At 36.5% G+C, this 18860-nt stretch overlaps 1 protein-coding gene across 6 annotated transcripts in view; it reads left to right on the top strand.

The window, feature by feature from the left end:
* Window positions 1–18860, top strand: part of COL24A1 (collagen type XXIV alpha 1 chain) — a 151121-nt gene that overhangs the window by 51630 nt on the left and 80631 nt on the right. For all 6 annotated transcript variants that reach the window (XR_011098786.1, XM_068690206.1, XM_068690205.1 and 3 more), the window contains exons 8-18: window positions 221–265; window positions 2290–2343; window positions 3523–3567; window positions 5747–5800; window positions 6411–6455; window positions 9797–9850; window positions 11975–12019; window positions 16107–16160; window positions 16252–16296; window positions 16671–16724; window positions 17330–17383. Coding sequence is in view for 5 of the 6 variants with exons in the window: in XM_068690206.1 (XP_068546307.1) it covers window positions 221–265; window positions 2290–2343; window positions 3523–3567; window positions 5747–5800; window positions 6411–6455; window positions 9797–9850; window positions 11975–12019; window positions 16107–16160; window positions 16252–16296; window positions 16671–16724; window positions 17330–17383 (549 nt within the window). In the remaining variant the exon portion in view is untranslated. The remainder of the gene's footprint in view (window positions 1–220; window positions 266–2289; window positions 2344–3522; window positions 3568–5746; window positions 5801–6410; window positions 6456–9796; window positions 9851–11974; window positions 12020–16106; window positions 16161–16251; window positions 16297–16670; window positions 16725–17329; window positions 17384–18860) is intronic.

Genomic DNA, 18860 nt, shown 5'->3' with positions numbered 1-18860 from the left:
AAATTATCTACACTGCCGTGAAGATTTTTTACTCCTTTTCTTGAAGTTGGCTTCCATGAGAGTTGCTAAATATAAACCACACTAATGCTGCAGGCAAACAAGTTTGGATTTCTTTTTTTTTTTTTTTTTTTTTTTTTCCATAAAGGGAGATTGGAGTGAGAAGAAAAAGTCTCTTTTGTGTTTAATTACATTTATTACATGTCTGTTTCTCTACCTGCAGGGTCATAAGGGTTACCTAGGACTGCAAGGGCCACGGGGTGATCAGGTAAGTGGTGAAAACATGGTAGACTCTACTCTTCGGATGAAAACTTGAGAATAGCAGAATGCACAATCAAATATAAGACTTCACTGCAGTCAATCAGTATAAATTACTGACTGGTTAAGGAAATACTTGATAGTTCTTGACCAAGAATCAGATTACATAGAGATCAGTGTGGTGAAAAAATTATCTAGATGAAGTAGAAAAGACTAGTTTGTTTTTCTTCAACTGCCGCGCTTGCTTGGCAAGGGCTGGTGTAAAATTCTTGTTAGAGGCACAGTTCAGATTCTCTCAAAACCTGTATTGTAATGCTTCAAATGCCTTTTTTTCTTTAGTCTCTTAACATGTGGAAAGTGAAGTGGTTATACAGTGCGTTCTTCTCACTTCCATGTCAGTTCAAGAAACAACCTTTTGGAAACATCCAATTGACGAATGCATCGTGTTAGCATTAACAAAGCACCTAACAACAGGATATGTGGAAACATGAGTGCCCTTTTGGACAATGCTGAAAGCGAAATGATGATGATAATAGATGATAACAGAAGGGAGATAAAAACTCAGGAACATCATCCATAGCTTAAATTATTTTTAGCTACCTTCTGCCATCTTTGCTGAGTGTGTGGCAATTTTTATTAGGCCCAAAGGTGTTTTTCTGTGAGGACTCTGAGTTAACCTTGAGGTTAACAGTACCTCACTGTAAATAGTTTCCTTGATTAATGTTTAGAAAGTACTCCGACTTCTCTTTTAAGAGAGCACTTTAGAGGACAGTGTTTTAATTTGCAAGTAGTTCTTACTGCTGGTATTTTCAGATCTGTCTGGAGAAGGAGATGAGTTAGACCAATTACTTGTCATCTGTAGCACCTACCCATGTCTGTAGTTTTTAGAAGCTTATATAGCAAAGACAGATATTCCTCTGCATTTTTCAATTGTTGAATTCCTTGAACAGCTAGTAACCAAAGCAGAATTTTAAAATAGAAGTTGTAAATACAATGATTCTACTGCTTTTTGAGCTTTTTTCATGCACACGTGCTTTTTGTTTTTTTGTTGTTTTTTTTTTTGAGTTCCATTTGAGCTGAAGTAGGAGAGCACAGATGCCAGTTCCACAGCATAACATCTGTCAGAAGATGAATCACTGTTAGTTGAAATTAAGTAACAGAATTGCTTCAGTGACAGCTCACTGAAACAAAATATACAGCAACCCCTTTTTGCCTCTGCACTTTTGAATTCTCCTTTCTGTGGCTGCTGTTTCACCATAAATCAGCTGTGAATGGTTGGGGAAGTTCTGATCTATTGCTATAGTAACACTGACATATGATGGTGAGTGGAAGGGTCAGGCTGGGAGACAGTGCAGTTTATGGACTTGGCTTTTATAAAATAAAGTGAACTGAACAGAGGTAGGTGGACCTTCCCATGTCTTGGTGATGGCACCATAGTATATGGCACCATTTCAGAAAAGCAGAGATTTCTGAAAACAGGAAGTTTTGCAGATTTTAAGTAGTCTAACAGAAACATGATTGACTTTTAGATTTGATTGCGAGGAAGGAGGTGGAGCGAAGCTCAATGCATTCATGACTAGTCCAGTGCTATATTGACCTGATTCTGGAGAACGCAAAGAAATTTGACTTTGTAAGGACAGAAGAATTCTATTTTAATGAAACACTTAACATATTTGTTCAAATATAGCTAAGACCAGTGCAGTTACTTTGCTATAAGGATCTGTCTCCTGAGCCCTACTCAACTACTTTCATAAGTTGTTTCTGTGTTTTTACTGTGGAAGTAGTAGACTTTTCACAAAGTCTTACACTACTCTTACAAGACTTTAAGGATATGCATCTGATGGAATTACTTATATATGACAAGTAAGTTTTGGGTAGTTGCCGTGTAACTTTTTCAAAAAGCAATTTTTCGGTGAGCTTAAGCTGTTTCATATGATTAAGTCTTAAAAGAAAAATGATAAAACAATTGAACTGTAAACCTGACATTAAGCTTGTTTGCTGTTTCTGTATCTTTTTTTTTTTTCTTCTGTTTAGGGAAGTCCAGGCCTGGCTGGCAGTACTGGGGCAGTGGGTTACCCTGGCAGGCAGGTGCAGTAACTATTAACTAATGTCTTGGTAGTTGTTTTTTTTTCTTGTTTGTTCTTTTCAAGAGTATCATATCTAACTCTTCTGGAACTAAGAGTATAAATGTACTGATCTATATCCCATAATCTGTTCTTGAAACAAATCTGTTTCACAGATAATGCCTTTAGGTAATGTTGAATCTTGTGGCCTTTTAAACTTGGATGGCCTCAATACATAATGCTGTACCTTTCTGATGCACAAAAATCATGTTACTGTAGTACTGAATGTCTAAGCACTGTATATTCCTGCGTAAACCTCTTGTAGATCTGTGTTTTTTAACTGTATTTCAAGTTTAGAAGCAATAGGAAACCGCTTATTGCAGTATAGTTCCTAATGTTTTGCCCCAGTGTATTTGCTTCATTGCTGAAACTATTTCTTCAGCCTTTTAGAGAAACAGAAAGTTTTTTCCACTCAGATAATAGAGAAGGAGAACCAACAAAACCAGAAAACAGCTTTCTATAAACACAAGCACTTATATGAAAAAATAAACCAGTATTTATATAAGCTAACAGATACCTCAGTCCAGTAACATGAATAAGATGTAAAATAGAAATATTCATTGTTTTCCCTATATAAAAATGTGAGCCAAATTCAACTATTGACTTGGTGTTTTTATGTCTGCTTGAAGAGTGATTTTGCCCAATACTTTAGCATTTTATTGGGTTAGGTCTGTAATGGTTATATATTTAAAAATTCCATTACAATATTTTATATTGTAATGAATGGTAACGTGTTTGTGTTGAATCATATAAAACGTTTAGAGTATTTGGACTACATAAACTATTCAGACATTAGCTTGAAAATAAATGGAACTGTGTCCAAATATAAAAGCTTATGAAAAGCTCTGTGAAATTATGTCACCGTCGTGCGAGATCACTGAGTCTGGAAAAAATTTCCTCTGAGAAGAAATAATTTTAATGTAAAGGAAGTTTTGGTCATTGTATAAGATTTAGCCATGAACTAACAGGAGACCTTTCTGAGCATGGCTCTAGGGTGCTGCTTGATGATAGATATCCTCTTCAATTTTAATCACTTTGAAGAACGTGTTACCAGCTTGTAGTTAACAAATACTATAAACAAATATGCTCTGTTTGAAAGAACTGGAATTTAAAATTAAGTACAACTCATGTCTTTTTTTAATAGGGCTTAGCTGGACCGGAAGGTAACCCAGGTCCTAAAGGTGCAAGAGTAAGTAAAGATTTTAAGCATTTTGGCATGCATGCCTATTTTCACACACAAAGTACTTAAGAGAGGGTATGGGGAATTTCATGTATCCCTGCCGGTTGTATGCACAGTGAACCACTATGTCTTTACAGAACCTGAAAATCAGATCCTAGTACATATTCCAAAATAAAAAGATACCTTTTTTTTTTTTTCATGGTGAGAGGCATAGAACACTCATATCCATGCCCTTCCTCTGACTTGGAATGCATATGGGCAAGAAAAGTAAAGCAGTAATGAATGTGGGAGTGTGAGATCTGGGAGTGTAAAAGAGTGGACATTTCCTGCCTGAAGCATTATTTCCATAACCGAAACTGCCAAGAAGGGGAGATGTATCTGCCATTTGCAGTCTGCAACAGCTACAGAAGTTGATAAAGGGAAACAGTCCTGTCACATAAAAACCATAAAAGTGATTGTCTTCTAGATTTCAGAATGGTTCAGTTGTAGTCACACACTTTGCAGGGACTGAAGGCTCGAACTTTAACATTCTGTTGATTCAGGGTTTGCTCCTGTTTGCTTTTGGAGGTAAAATAAGTAGCGTGGTGTGTATGGTTTTTTTTGTTTGTTTGTTTGTTTTTCCCCTGTGTGTTTTGCTTGTTTGTTTGTTTTTAAATAGGCACATGGGCATATATACATGTGCTCGTGTGTAAAAATAAATAAATAAATAAATAATAAAAAAATATTTTTGAGCCTGACTCACCATCAGGCAGTAGACATCGGTTTCCAGAAATTTTCATATTGCAGGTTGCGTATAAGGGGTTTCAGGGGTCTTTTGCTAGCTATTTTCAGATCCTCAGCTCTACAGGGCTTATGTTGTACAGGTTGCTGAGCAGTTTGCGGTGTTCTCAAGCATCTATTGAAATAATCTTACTGTGTTGCTAGATTTGTTCTTGCCCCATTTTTTAAATGTAATTACTAAAAGGCTTTACCTGTAATATCTTCTTAAACTAAGTCTGTTTTTTGGTGTGGGGATATCTTTGATGTCAGTTTTCATTGAAGTGATGGGAAAAATACGTTTGCCGGGATCAAGTGCCAACACATACTGCACCCTCAGGGATTGTATCTCTTCTACATTTCTTCACTTTATTTTTGCACAAATTGTGACTGCATTTTGTCTCATTCTCTCAACCAACAAGGTATTAAGTGATCCCAGTTACTTCCTGAAAAGTTAGTACTTGTCTGTTGACACAAAGCTAAAAATGGCCAATGTTTAGAGGTATGACTAATTTTGGAGAGAAATGCCTGTCAGGTCTTAAGACTAAATCCTTTATATGGCTTCTACAAGCAAACTTCAATAAAAATGATGACATAGTCTGTTGAGTTATACAACTGTGAGGTACCATGGAGGTAGCTACATGTTACACGATATCTTTAAAGATTTAAGTTTAGAACATCCCTGCAATAAAACTATAGTCTACTTCTTAGCTGTTTAAGAAATTATTGAAAAAAAATAAAGTGCCTTCCTTATCGTGAAAGAAATGAGTTTCTTTTAGAGAAAGAGGTTTTTTAGAGAAGTAGAAAAGCCAGGGATTTTTTTTTTTTGTAATTATGGAACAATAACTTTGTTCCAATCTGTTTGAATCTGTTAACGCAGAATCCATTATAATTATTATTTTTTTGTGAATTGTACTGTCATTTCAACAGCATATTTCAATGTCCATGCAATTGATTATACAAGATCTATTTTTGACTTTCTGAGAGGAAAGTGGGAGAGAAATACATGGTGACTGTGCTTCAGGGAGAACATTCTGCTTATGACAAGATAAACTGTTGGGGACACTTGTGTACATAACAATGGTCAGACAAAGTTATTAGAGATAAGGAACATCTTTTCTGATGCATTTTGTGAATAAGGTTAATATCAGCAGCTTTTTCCAAATAAAGTCTCTGCTGGTCTGACTTACTGAAACACTCACCTCATGTTTCTTTGTTAATTTGTTTGGTATCTGTATAATAGGGAATTGTTTTTGCTTTTAGATGGAGAATAAATCCTGGTCACATTTAAGTCAGTTAAATTTCACTGGTAATTTAAAATGAGCCTGGATTTAATACTTGGGTCCTGAACCCACAGCTAGAAAATAATAAGGGGCAAGCAGTGATGGTACGAAGCAGCCTTGTAAGCACTGAATTGTTCTTGTGTTCCCAGGGTTTCATTGGACCTCCAGGTGTAGCAGGACAAACAGGACCTGAAGGAGAAAGGGTAGGTTAATGAAATACCAACGAAATATTAATGTTTGGGTGGTAATATATGTTAGAATGGGGAAAAATGCATGTAACCATTCATTTGAGTCTTGGTCTAAAAGCAAAGCTGATGTGGAGGAAATTACATGAATGGGTCCCATCAAACTTGTCTAATTGATGAAATTAAATGGTATAAAAGGATTAGAGCCACTGAGATGTATAACGAGTGTTTTTTGTTGAAGCAATTTCAATCAATAAGTAATATTTGTCAGTTGCCACATGATGTTTGCAATAAAAACGGTCACGGAAATCTTAATCTCTGTCACTGTGCTCAAATTCTCTCTTGCTTCTCTTGAGTACAGAGGATGTCTGGCCATGTACTTTAAAGAAAGGCCACATCGTGCCTCCGTTATAGTTCTGCTATGGATAAAGTAAAGACGAGCACAATTTGTGTCTATGCCCCCCTGTTACAGGACATTTTCTCGCTGTTTCTTTGCACAATGTATTTTTTTATTTTTAATGGTGGTACTTCTCAAGCTGTCTTTTCTAATCAAAGGAAGGCTTAATTACTTGACTCTAAGCTGATGAAGAAAAGAAAACCCAGTTATGATGGGTTATTTCTTTCTCAGGGCATTCCAGGCTTCCGTGGAAAAAGAGGTCCTAAAGGGAGACAGGTAAAGCTGCTAACACTTGTTACAATTTCTACTGCTAATGTAAATGTACCTGTAATTTACTTTGCAACTTTAATCAGCTGAAAAATGTTAACTTTGCTTTCTTCACATATTTCTATTGTTTCCAGTTAGTACTTCACAGTATTGCATATTCCTTGCAGGGTATAACAAGTAGGTATTTTGAAGTGAGGAGTGCTCAATATAATGTGCCTTGTGGATGGGTATTGGTATCAGCTGCCAGAGGGCTAAAAAAAAATGACAGAAGCAAATAAATATATTCAGTAAAATTAGTGTTAGCTCAAGGTACGGATATGATGCAAGTTTTATGAGGTCTGATTTTGGTGTTGGTTTGAATGCAAATCAGCTGCTTCTAATGTATAATATTTTTGGATGATGGTAAATTAAAGCTGTCTTCTACTTAAAATATATTTCTACAGCTGAGAATAAACACAAATCTGCCAAGTATACATAATCAAGGTTCACATACTTCCTGTGGTAATGCCAAGTCTTTTGTTTTGTACTGCAACCTTATTATTTTAGGTCTTTGAAACTATCCAGGAGTTTCCAATTTTAACTCTCCTGTGGTCTGTGATTGGAAACTGAGATACCATTCTGCAGTTGTGCACTCAAGTTGTGCTTCAGATGACTTTCATCTACCATGTTGAACAAGCATGCTAGGCAGTAGTAGTGTGATTGCTGTTGTTTGACCCTTGATGTATAGTATGAAAATTGTGGAGGATTCTGTTAATTAAGTTTTGTTTTCTGTGAGCTCTAATACCAGCCAAAAAAAAAAAAGTCGCTAGACTTCAGTAGAGTTCCTTCTAGTGTAAAGAAAGTCATGCAGAGGAAAGCGTCATTAAGTTGATAGACTGCTCTTTCTGAAGCTGCCATCAAATTGATAAGGTTATACCTCATCAAAGTAAGATTCTGGTTTTTAATTATTCAGCTAGCAGGACTGGGTGCTTCTGTGCTTATTGACAGTACTGTAGTTTGCTTGTAATTCGAATCAAACACTGTTTTTACAGCTGAGTGCTGGGCAACAGCTGTCTGTGCTGTCAGTGCATTGTGGTAGTCAGCGGTGTGTTGTGCCAGTGAGTCATGTGTGGCATTCAAGAAGTGAAGCTGGATGGCAGGTAGAGGCTTGTGCTCAGTGTGGAAGAGGAGGTGGCAGCAGGGTATTCCAAAAATCTGCTTTTGCATTGTGATTTCATTCACTATGGCAGTCTTCACTGAGGCTTTTGATTGCCTGTGTAGTGGTTTGTTTCACTCTTTGAAAGTTGATGCTGTGCATGCTGTAGTAAGCAGTTGTTGTTTCATTTACAATAGTACAGCTTCTGTTAGTGCCAGCTTGTGCTCTGATGATGATTTCTAGTTATATAGATCAACTAAGTGGTTTGACACAGGGGACGGAGCACCAAAAGCATCTCTGCACGGTCTTTATGATTATCTTCAGCCCTAAGGTTCATTCTACATCCTTTCTATATAGTCTTGTAAACTTTATTTGATTAAAGTCCTTTAATGTAGGGAGCAAATCAGGAAAGCAATTACTTGGGAGCCTGTCTAGAAGTACTTTGCTGGATCGTAAATAGAGAAAATGTCGGTTATTTTAACCTTAGACAATGATAGTGATGATGACAATGGCTTTTGCCACAGTGTCCCAGAGTTGACTACTCTAGTGCTCTGGGGCAGGGCATTGTTTTAAAGAAAAAAAGCATGGGAATTGCGTAACGTCAGAAGTCAGACACCTGACCTTCTGTAATGCTAGTGGAAAGAAATATTCTACTGGTATAGTTCCTTTTAGAAAAAGAAAAAATCCCAAATATGATTCTTATTTTTGGAAAGTAATATAAAGTAGAAGAAAAGAAGAGACTGCAACCTTTCGCTGGTAAATAAAACATTTTGTGTTCATTTAACATTTTGTAAGCATTGAAGACTACACTAAGGACATATTAAAAGGGCATAAACAGTTGCACTTGCTCTCATTTAGTTAATCATCTCCAGGGACTGATAGGTATCATGCTTGATATCCAAGATACGATCGTTCCTTTAAAATTCAATATACTACCACTTACCAGGTTTATTAAATAGTTACTCATATTTGTCTAAGTCATATCTTTGGCACAGTTGAAATTGAACAAAATCTGCAGTTACCAAAGATTATAGTGGGAGAATTTGTTTGAATTTTGGATTGTACATACAATTGTTTTAAAGAAAATACTTCATAGCCAAAGCATATGTATCCCATTTCTTGACGTTGTGTGCTTGTAATATGAAATTTGGCTCACTCTCCAATATTTTTAATGCATTGTCAGTCCTCTTAGTATGATGTATAGTGCTTTTATGTACATAGTTTGACCACATTTAGGGAGAATGTTTTTACATAGCTTTCTTCGGTATGGAATTAGTTACAACCAGCAGTCAATATGACTGAACAGATGTTGTCAATTATACCAAGAATTTACTAGTCTTGTCCACTATAACTATGCAAAACCAGTTTGTTTTATATTAAAAATAGGAATGGTTGTCCTTCATATGCTTTATAATAATGTTAGATGATGATATTGATGGAACAAAACATTTGTTGCACAACAGTACTATTACATTACTTTCAATTTTAGGCTCATCTGTTTTCCTGTTCGATATTCCATTCTTTTTCTACTTACTAGTGTAGTTTTATCAGTATCAGAAGATAAAGGGATTATGATGACTGGGTAATCTAGTGACCTCCTAATTTGTGCCATGCTGTGTTCCTGTTGTATACAAATCATCAATGGCCTGCATCTGTGACCCAATGGCTGGCAAAACTCCCATTGTATTCTTCTTTTCACTTTATTTATAATCGATACTCCCATGTGTCGTGGTAACTCTGCTTCTTCTAACGTCTACCTGCAGTAGACTATACAACCAAAATATGTTATTAAGAAAAGAATAGTTAAAAAAGTTAAAATAGTTAAAAAAAAAAAAAGTTTTAAAAAGTTAATCTTTGTCTGTATCCTGTCAGCTGGTAACTTTTAACAGGATAGGCTGTTACATACATGTTTTGCGTACACGCAAATACACGTTTTGTGTGTGAGAAATTTTATAGTACACTTTCAGTGCCTTGCAGAAATTTGGCCACTGGTGTACAGACTGAGAATCAGTTAAATCTGCTGTGTTGACCACTAACCTATGAACCTCTACTGATTAAATGATAAGACAGTAATGCTATGTACGTCACACCTTGGCAGTAGATTGTTGAAGTCTGCCTGGCCATAATACACTGATTAAAATTAATTCAAACAAACAAAGCGCTTAGACCATCCTTTGTGTCTTGGATAAAGAAAACATTATCTGTTCTGCTTCAGGGTTTTCCAGGTGACTTTGGAAATAGAGGCCCCCCAGGCCCAGATGGGAATCCTGTAAGTATTTATTATGTTTTGATTAACATAGTAAAATATGTAACACTTAATATTAACTCCTCTCCCAAACAGAAAGGAGATTTATGCATGAAAAGCAAAGTATTGAAGTCCACAGGAAAATTTTGCACTGCTACTTTTATATGGAAAGTGCTAGGGTAGTTCTGTAGTAACCAGGTGTATTAGAGAACTGCACATTTGCTGAGAGCACAATTTCCACTTCTGCAGGTGCTGACTACCTTGAGAATCAGGTGTCTTACTGTCCTCGTTACATTGCTGATGAATGTCTTGTCTCCAAAACTTCGTGCTCTAGATATGATTTTGTATTTCCTATTTAAATCTTTATTCTAGGATCATCTTAACAAATGGGATTCTGTCTCTGTGCCAAAACCCCAGCTTTCGTATACTTATGCATTTAACAGTTTATTTTGTCCTTTGAACTGTTACTGAATACAATTATGTCATTTTGAATACAAGTATATCATTTAATGCATTATAATCAGTATGATAACAGCTTTGGCTTTGGCATTGTGCAGAGAAGTGCTCTCGTGGTATGGTATTCAAACTGCAGCACAGCCAAGTTACTTTACTGGCTACTGTCAAAGGAGCTTTGCTGTCTTGCTCTGTTTGTAGGGAAATCTTGGCTGAAGGCTGCAAACTCAAGTTTCCTTTGATATGGGGAAACAGTGGAAAGGCAAATGACCAATCAGTGCTGGGCAAAAAAGCAACTTATCTGAATCAGCTCTTCTTGCTGGATGCTCCTTTGGAAAGTACAGTCAGTTTGTCTCTGAAGGCTGTTCTGATATGGACTGGAGTCAGCATCTGGGCAGAGATGGCCTTTCTGAAGTCTTGTCCTTTCCAGACACCCTTATAAGGAATTTATTTTAGAAAAGTTTATGTAAATTTTGCTGCTACAGCTCTTACTCTCTGGTGCTAATGTTTTGGAACATAAGAGATAAATATTCTTTATTTCTGGTCACTGAGGCAAAGTTCCCTTTATGGGAATGTTAGGTGATGCCAGCATGCAGCTTTTCATCCTCAAAGCACTCTGAGGGGTTGTGTGACCTGCTGCTTGGCAAAAAAATATTAAAAGATGAGTTCTTTCCTTCTTCTTTGTACTCCCAAGTCTCCCTCATTTGCTGAGAAAGCAGAGATGCTCTTTCCACAAGATCTGAGGAAGAAGATTAATTAATTTCTGTTAATTCTTTAACAGAATTAAACTCAGCCTAGATCTGAAATGAGACTTACCCACAGAATCACAGAATTTCTAGGTTGGAAGAGACCTCAAGATCATAGAGTCCAACCTCTGACCTAACACTAACAGTCCTCCACTAAACCATATTGCTAAGTACAAAGAAGCCTGTTTTTACACAAATATTTGCAGACAAGTTCCTTCTAATCTGTCAAGACAACTTCTGATCTTGCTGCCTTCTCAAACAGGCAGCAACATTTCTCCTCCCCCAAAACTCACCCTGCAGGGCTTGTTCAGGCAAGGGGCCAGAGCTGCAGCTGCAGGGGTCTGCAATGCTGATGGAATATTTACAGAGCCTTTTTCTGATTTGCAGCAGAGACCACAGGCTGCTTAGGAGGCCTGTGATGGCAGGAGCTTGAAGGGAAGACTCTTCTTCCCATCTTCCCTGTGCTGGTGACATTTGTTCTGTTTAAGAGTAATGCCATCCACATCCCCAACAACCCCTCAGTTCCCTGAGTGTCAGTCTGCTCTGGAGGATTTTGCTACAGCAAATTTCCCATAATTTTCTATAAAGAGTGTAGTCTTTAATTTGCAAAGGTCTTTCAATGAACTGAGCTGGTATTCTATCTATTTTCTAAGGAATCTATATAAATTTTCCATGTGTTTGTTTTTTTCTCTACACAAAAACATTTTCTTCTTCCCACTTGAAATACAAAGGTAACAAATTTGATATTCCTTGGTAATGCAGGAATGATTTCATGATGCAAATACTGTGAGATCCAATTCTACAGTCAGAGGTTTTATAAGCGTGTTCTCCTAGAGTGAAAATCTGTCATTCTTGAGGAACTCTCTATATAAATCCCAATCTGATTGCTTTGCAGATTACTGAGAGTGAATACATGTTTATTATAATCTAAAATTCATTGTCTTTGTAGGGAATTGTTGGTGGTGTTGGTCCTCCTGGATTTCCAGGACTAAGAGTGAGTACACACTTATCAACTTATTTTGATATGGCTTTGAATATTTGTTAGAATATTGTCATGTGTGTTTGTGAAGTAACAAAAGTAAATACAAGAATCCAGAAATTCTGACAGTTGTTTAATCAGATTGGTTTAGATAGCTGTGATTTCAGTTAAAGTCACTATATAAAGTTGCTGTAATATTGCTGGATATGAAGCACTTCTATATTTGGTTTGGGTTTTGTATGCTTTAAATGTGTCTGTGTTTTTCATTTGAAATAACCAGCTTTTTGAGTTTCTACTCCTAAATCCAGCATGACTTTTTGAAAATGTGCAATGCCTTCAAAAACCCTTTTTTTAATGTTCACAGCCCTCATTAATTTCTGTATGTGGCTACCAAATTACAAGCAAAATTACTTTTTGTATGCAGTATCACGTCTGATTTTTTTATTTGTTTTCAGAATTATGTGCTGCCCATTATGGACTTGCAATTGCAGTTGCATAAATGCAGTTGCACCAGAGAAACTCTGATGTGAATGAGTTGTGTAGGAGTTGGAGGTGGGATTGACTGTGATACTTTTGTATCATGTAGACTTCCTTAAGTAATTCAGGTGTATGCTGGTAGAGGACTTGGGTTTGATCCTTGGTGTTGGTTAAGTCAAGTCCTATCTACACAGCAGCATTCATAACATGGGAGAAAATAGCTTGTTTCCACTTCAGTTAAGAAAGCCATAATTGTGTTCAGTGTGAGTTGGGCTTGTTTGTTTGTTGATGGGGTTTTCTTGATAGGCTGAGATCTAAAACATCCTTGATACATTTGTTAGTTTACATTGATGGTCATCTAACTTTTCCTTTGAAGTGTGCCAGTTGATCATGATTATCATCATCCTCTTATCATCTGCTGATGCTCCCTTTGACTGAAAGGAATTAGAGACTTTTATGGACCAGAGAGCTCCTTTGATTCCTACACCTGTGTTTGTAGCTGAGGTGTATGTATGTATGCTGAAAACTCTAACATTTTTAAAGGCAGAAATGGTTTTGCAAATGAACTTATAGTCTTAAAAGAGTTTATTGCTTGGGATGACAAATGTATGAATAAAAATCTGTACAGACAAGTGCTTATGAAGTGCAAATGCAGCACATTAAAGGGAGGGTCATTGTGCACCTTTCTGACAGCCTAATAGATCTTACGGATATCTTAGGGTGTTTTTAAAGTTTGTTTTTTTTTCTGTTACTGTTTTTTATCTGTGCCCTTGAGCAGCATTTGTAACATGTCTTGGCTCAACAACTCTCTGTGGTTGATAAGACTTTACTGGTACAGCAAGATTGTGCAGGAAAATGGCACAGCAAAGTTTGCTCCATATTTCTGAACAGCATTTGGAAGCTTCCAAGGCATTGGAAAGCCTACCTGGAATTTTGAAATATATTTAGAATACAGCTAAAAAGAACCTCAGTATGTAATTGTCCTAATTATTCTTGTGTAGATGCTAACACAGTGTATAAGCGTGATCAGCAACATTTATTATTATGCACCATCTGTTCGTGTCTCTGCACTGCATCATACTGGTGCTCTGGTTCCCAGCTTCCCAGTCAGTAAGATAATTGGAAGAGCTCTGCTTTGTTTCAGAGTGTTTTGTTGTTGTTGTTGTTGTTTTTTACAAGAGTTCATTAAACTGTAGCAGAGTTTCACGAAGAGGAATTTCAGGTGACCCTACCACTACCAAGCACAATTTCTGTGGTGTAGCCCTGTTCCTGTACTAAACCAAATGGGTTTGTGCACCTCTGGCCTCTGTTTTAACTGGCTTTTGCTTGAGCAAGGGCCATGTGGCCATCTAAAACTGAGTAAAGAGCTAGAGACTTCAACATTTATCCTAAAACACTTAGTGAATGATAACACATTACATCATTACAAGATCCAGTGTTGAACATGAGATTGAGTGTAACGTTATTCTGGCAGAACCCAACATTAATTCAAATAGCTTGTTCAGCCCAGCTGTATGAATTGTCAAGCGCTAACTATATTTTTGTGTTTGTTCAGGAGAAGAATGGCAAAGCAAGCAGCATTGGCAAGCTGTGTCCAATAATTCCTTCTTTCTATGATTTTTTAAATATACAAAACTGTTGCCAAGCTCAGAGTTTTGGCTGGCTGAGCAGTCAGTCCCAAGATTTGCAAAGCCATGAGTTTTTGTAAGAAAAGGACTTTGAGAAAATTTGCAAGTACAGTTATCAGAGCTAGCCTTTCTTTTTAAATGTTTTTGACTGTAAAAATAATATTAATAAAAAAATCATAGTACTAGGAAGCATTAGTTTTCCTTTGCTGATATCCTGTCTTTTTGACAGGTAAAAGAATAAAAGGAACTTGGTTTTAGTTTAACTTCTCACATAGAAATAGCAGAAAATGTATGCTTTTTGTAGCTGCAGTAATTTGTTTCCTTTCTACTACCAGGCTTTAACCAAGCTGATAAACATGTGCTAACATAAAGCAAGGGTGATGTAGACAGGGGTCAATTTCAGAAATAGACTTCGTTATTCAACTCTTTTCTTATCAGTGATGTCAACTCTGCATCTTCATGTTAGGCTGGCAAATGTGACAGTTTCCTTCCTTCTTTCTATGTGAATGCCAAGTGAAAGGAAAGGTTATCAAGTTTAATTGAGGCAGAAGGTTTTCAGACCTTCCTCATACCTGAAGTTCAACACAAGTGTGAAAGTTGGGAATACGGATGATGTCCTTTGAGATAGTTCTACTTTTGTGTAGTTCCAGCTCTTTGCTGTTCGTTAGACCAGGCAGTATCTCTGGAGACTGTGGCAGGAATTTCATTAACCTGAATTTCGTTCCTGTTTTGGAATTCCTTCCCATTGCTTTTGTAAGCTGAATTTCCCAGCTCTGTGCTTTTTCAGTCAATGAAAGGTCTTGTTACTATAAGTACATATTTCAACATACGGTATCTTGATATAGCAATGCCTTGCTGAACTAATATGTACAGCTCAAGAGACAGTGTATTTGATTTATCTTGGTATGAGCTAATATGGTGATATAGTCTATAAGCAGTCATTGAATTATGAAGCAGTATAGAGTGGCTGGAGTTTTACCAAGCACCACTGGGAAGACAAGACATTGTTCTTCCTTCCATTCAGCAATCCATAAGGTTGATGATGGCTGTAGAGAAATGTTTGTGCTAACGTTACATAAAGAACCTCCAGAGAACAATGATGTGTGCTGAACTTGGTATCAGTAGGTTTTTCATGTCACTTTCAGCAAGTGGCTAAATATTTCTGTATTCATATTTGTTGCTAAATTCTTGCATAGTCACAGAGGTGTAACATTGCCCTTTTTTTTTTCTCCACACCCCCAGAGGTAGAATACGCAGAAAGTAGATTTCCTTTTCTCCCTGTAATGCAGATTTAGTTATTGCTGGATCATTTCTTATATTTAATTAACAATCTTTAATATTATTGGTTCTGTGTTGATCGTTTAAAATTCTTTTTTTATTAAAAAAAAAAAAAATCTGGTTTGTTTTTCATTTGTCATGAAACTGTAGATTTAAATCCCACAAAGGAGGGAGGTAAGAACAGCTTGAAGGTACATAAGAACAGAAGAAGTTAGCATGCTCATCTTAGGTTAAGATTGCACACTTCGTATTTGGGGAGAATCCCATCTTTTTTAGCTTAAAAAAGTAATGGAGAGATGAGAAATCCTAGAAAAAGCCACTTTTTATTCCGTGTCATCATTGGCAGTAGAATAATTCCTTTAAGCCAAATTTGATGCTTACAGCATAGTGTTGTCATGTAACCCTCAGGATGAAGTGAATAGCCACTGAATGTGCAGCTGTAGTACAAAGGAAGCTTCCTTATTCTGCACTGCACAATGCAGCACTATCTTCTCTTGAATGCGTCATCTGCAGGAAAAGAGGGAAGTTTGGTTCCTGGTGCTTCTGTTCATGTACATGGGAGCTATAAGATGAGGGGTTTACAATATTTATGCTTTTTCCATGATAAATTAGCCTTAAAACAATTTTGGTTTATCTATGTGGTACAGGAAATGCTACAGTTACAAGTCTCTCCACTTCATCAAATGTTTAATGTAGCCACCTTTCTTCCTGTCTCATAGGGTGACATTGGGCCAGCAGGACCAAGCGGACCGTCAGGAATTCCAGGGCCTATGGTATGGCGTTGAACATTCCCACAGCCAAGTGCCTGTGTTGCTTTCCAAGTAATTGGAATACACTGGAATTTTGTTTTCTTTCTTTTAATAGGGTCTCCCTGGGAGTATGGGACAGCCCGGAATGAAAGGTGATAAGGTGATTTAAATATTTCCATTATCCCAGAGATGTAGCTCTTTCAAACCCCTGTCATCAAATCTTGAAATAACCTTCTTGACAAAGCCTTCTAGTTTTCCTTTTTGATTTCTCTTTCAACTTTTATTTCTTAAAAATACTTCAGGATCTGATACTTTGAACAAGCTTTTGGACAGAGCACTGGACATGAGAGTATCTCATTGCTGTGTCTGCAGGGTTTCATGGAGCAGGTGCTTTAGTGCTACACACTGCATTGTTATTCAAAGATCTGTGTTAGTTTTAAATACTAAATATTGAATTCATCTTTCTCCTTTTCTAATTCTGAGAACTACTCCATTCTAAACCACAAACATGTCTGTATAAAATATGTTGTTTAGGGTGAGCACGGCCTTGCAGGAGATCCAGGAGACCAGGGGTACCCAGGAGACAAGGTAACTTCCAGTTGCATTGTTTTAAAAAAAAATTGTCCCTTTTCAGACGTTTCTTTAGGTTTCTGAGTATTACAATACGATAACTCAGCTGCATAAAAGAAGAATGCAGTAGTTACTGTATGCTACTGAAATAACGCTTTTTAAAGAAATGCTATGCTAATTAAAACAGTTGGGGAAAGCAATGAGCTAAGACAAGTAAAAGGCATGGGCAGAATAATAGCTGCTGTCTGAGATACATCAAACAAGAAAATAATTATGGTGTAATATGAATCCTGCTAAGAAACTATTGTAAAAAATGCTTTTCCTTGAGCCTGGCTGTTCATGTGCACCTCACCTGGATCAACTGTGGTTAGCAGCTGTACGTGATCTGGTGTTCTCTTTCATATCATGAAACAGTATCTTCTTTCCTATGTCACTAGTGCATTAAAAATCTTTGAAATAGCACATCCTGTGAGAACTCTTTCGTTAAGAGCTAAATGTTAGAAGTCACTTCTGATCCTACAGTTATTTTGAAGACTGTTTCAGGTGGCAAAGTGTAATGATTTATTCCTTCTAATGTAACAACAATATATTTTCGTTTGCATTTAATGGCTTTCTTTTTTCAGGGTGCTCCTGGTTTACCAGGCCCCCCAGGGATCAGAGGAAAACCAGGACCCCCAGTAAGTTTAGACATTACGTTTTGCTTTCAATATATCACTACATATTATTATATTTGATACTTCTTTGTATCTTATGCTCACACTGCATCTAATCCTCTAGAAGCTACCTACATCAAAAAGCATGAAGAATAAGGTCTAAGCTGCTTTTATTTCTGTTTAGTGAATGAGTCAGATCATAGCATGTGTAGACAATACCACAGAGTTTAGTATGTGTGTCAGATTTTAATATGGGAGTTCTTATTACGTTAGTTATTCTTTGACACTCATTTTGCTGGGGGAATAGACATGTTGGTAATGTTTGAAACAAATCCAGCTGAGAGTTTTGGGAGCTGCCAAGATGACCATTAGGGCTAGATGGATTTGGAGAAAGTGTGAGAAATCTCATTAATACTGGTCAGTCACTTCTTACAGGGATGGGAGCAGTCATGAATTCAAGTATTTACTGATTTGTAGCAACTTTAAAAGCATCTGTGTAGTGCTGGCATTTCTGCTAGGTTTATAAGTGTTGAGGCATGAAAGGCTTACCTGCCTTTTCCTCACCTGTTTTTAGCACTATTAGCAGCCTCTTTTCTTATGTATAATTTAAAGCAGCCAATACCTAATGTTTTTAAAAGATTAATAACTCCAGTCTTAGTTTTTATCATGGTCCGTTAGACTCAATAAGAATAGCTTTTTGTCTCAGAGAATTTATAATATAAACTCTAATACTACAAAAAGACTTACATGAGTTTACTTAACCTTATATGGGAAAACCTGGCCTATTTGCACTTAAAGAGAAATGTGTGCATCAGCCTTTTCCTGATTAGGTGTAGGTTTTAGGCACCAACTGAATGTGATCAGCATCTTGATTTGTTAAATTAAGATAAGAGACTTCAGTCCTTCGAGTAATGTAACATTTAACATTGTGGAATGCATTCACATTACAATCATTTTCATAAAAAAATAAAAAATGATTTTTCAAGGTCACGGTTTAATTTAGCTTAGTGAACACAGTTATGGCAGCAGCAGGAAATGTTCAAAAATGTGGAAGAAAAGGTAGACTGAGAAAAATTTTGGTCAATTTTTAGGTGTGTAAATATTTGTATATAATGGAGTCACAATAACACATAGGTGTGGCCCAATTTTGCTATTGGGCAAATTGTAGTATTAATAATATTTGTATAATTAATAATATTTGCAATATTAATTGCCAGCCGCCATTAACTCTTGGACATGAATGAACAGTTAAGTTAGAGAGGGAGGTTTATAAAACACTATCTGCAAGAATTATTTCCTTAACTTTTAAACAACATATGATTTTTATTCTGAAAACACCTATATATTTCAAGTTTTGCTATATACAACTGTGTGGACCATTCCAAAGCCCCCAGAAAATATTTTTTTTATTGTGACTTCAATGAGATATGAAGAACTAGAATTTATATCCAAATAGAAGAAGGTATAAAGTTTGTTTTAAATCTTAGTAACAATCTGTTCT

This window comes from Anas acuta, chromosome 8 (assembly GCF_963932015.1).
Source record: "Anas acuta chromosome 8, bAnaAcu1.1, whole genome shotgun sequence".
Classification (NCBI taxonomy): domain Eukaryota; kingdom Metazoa; phylum Chordata; class Aves; order Anseriformes; family Anatidae; genus Anas; species Anas acuta.
Note: the sequence above shows the minus strand (reverse complement) of the source record. Positions and strands in the feature narration are given on the sequence as shown.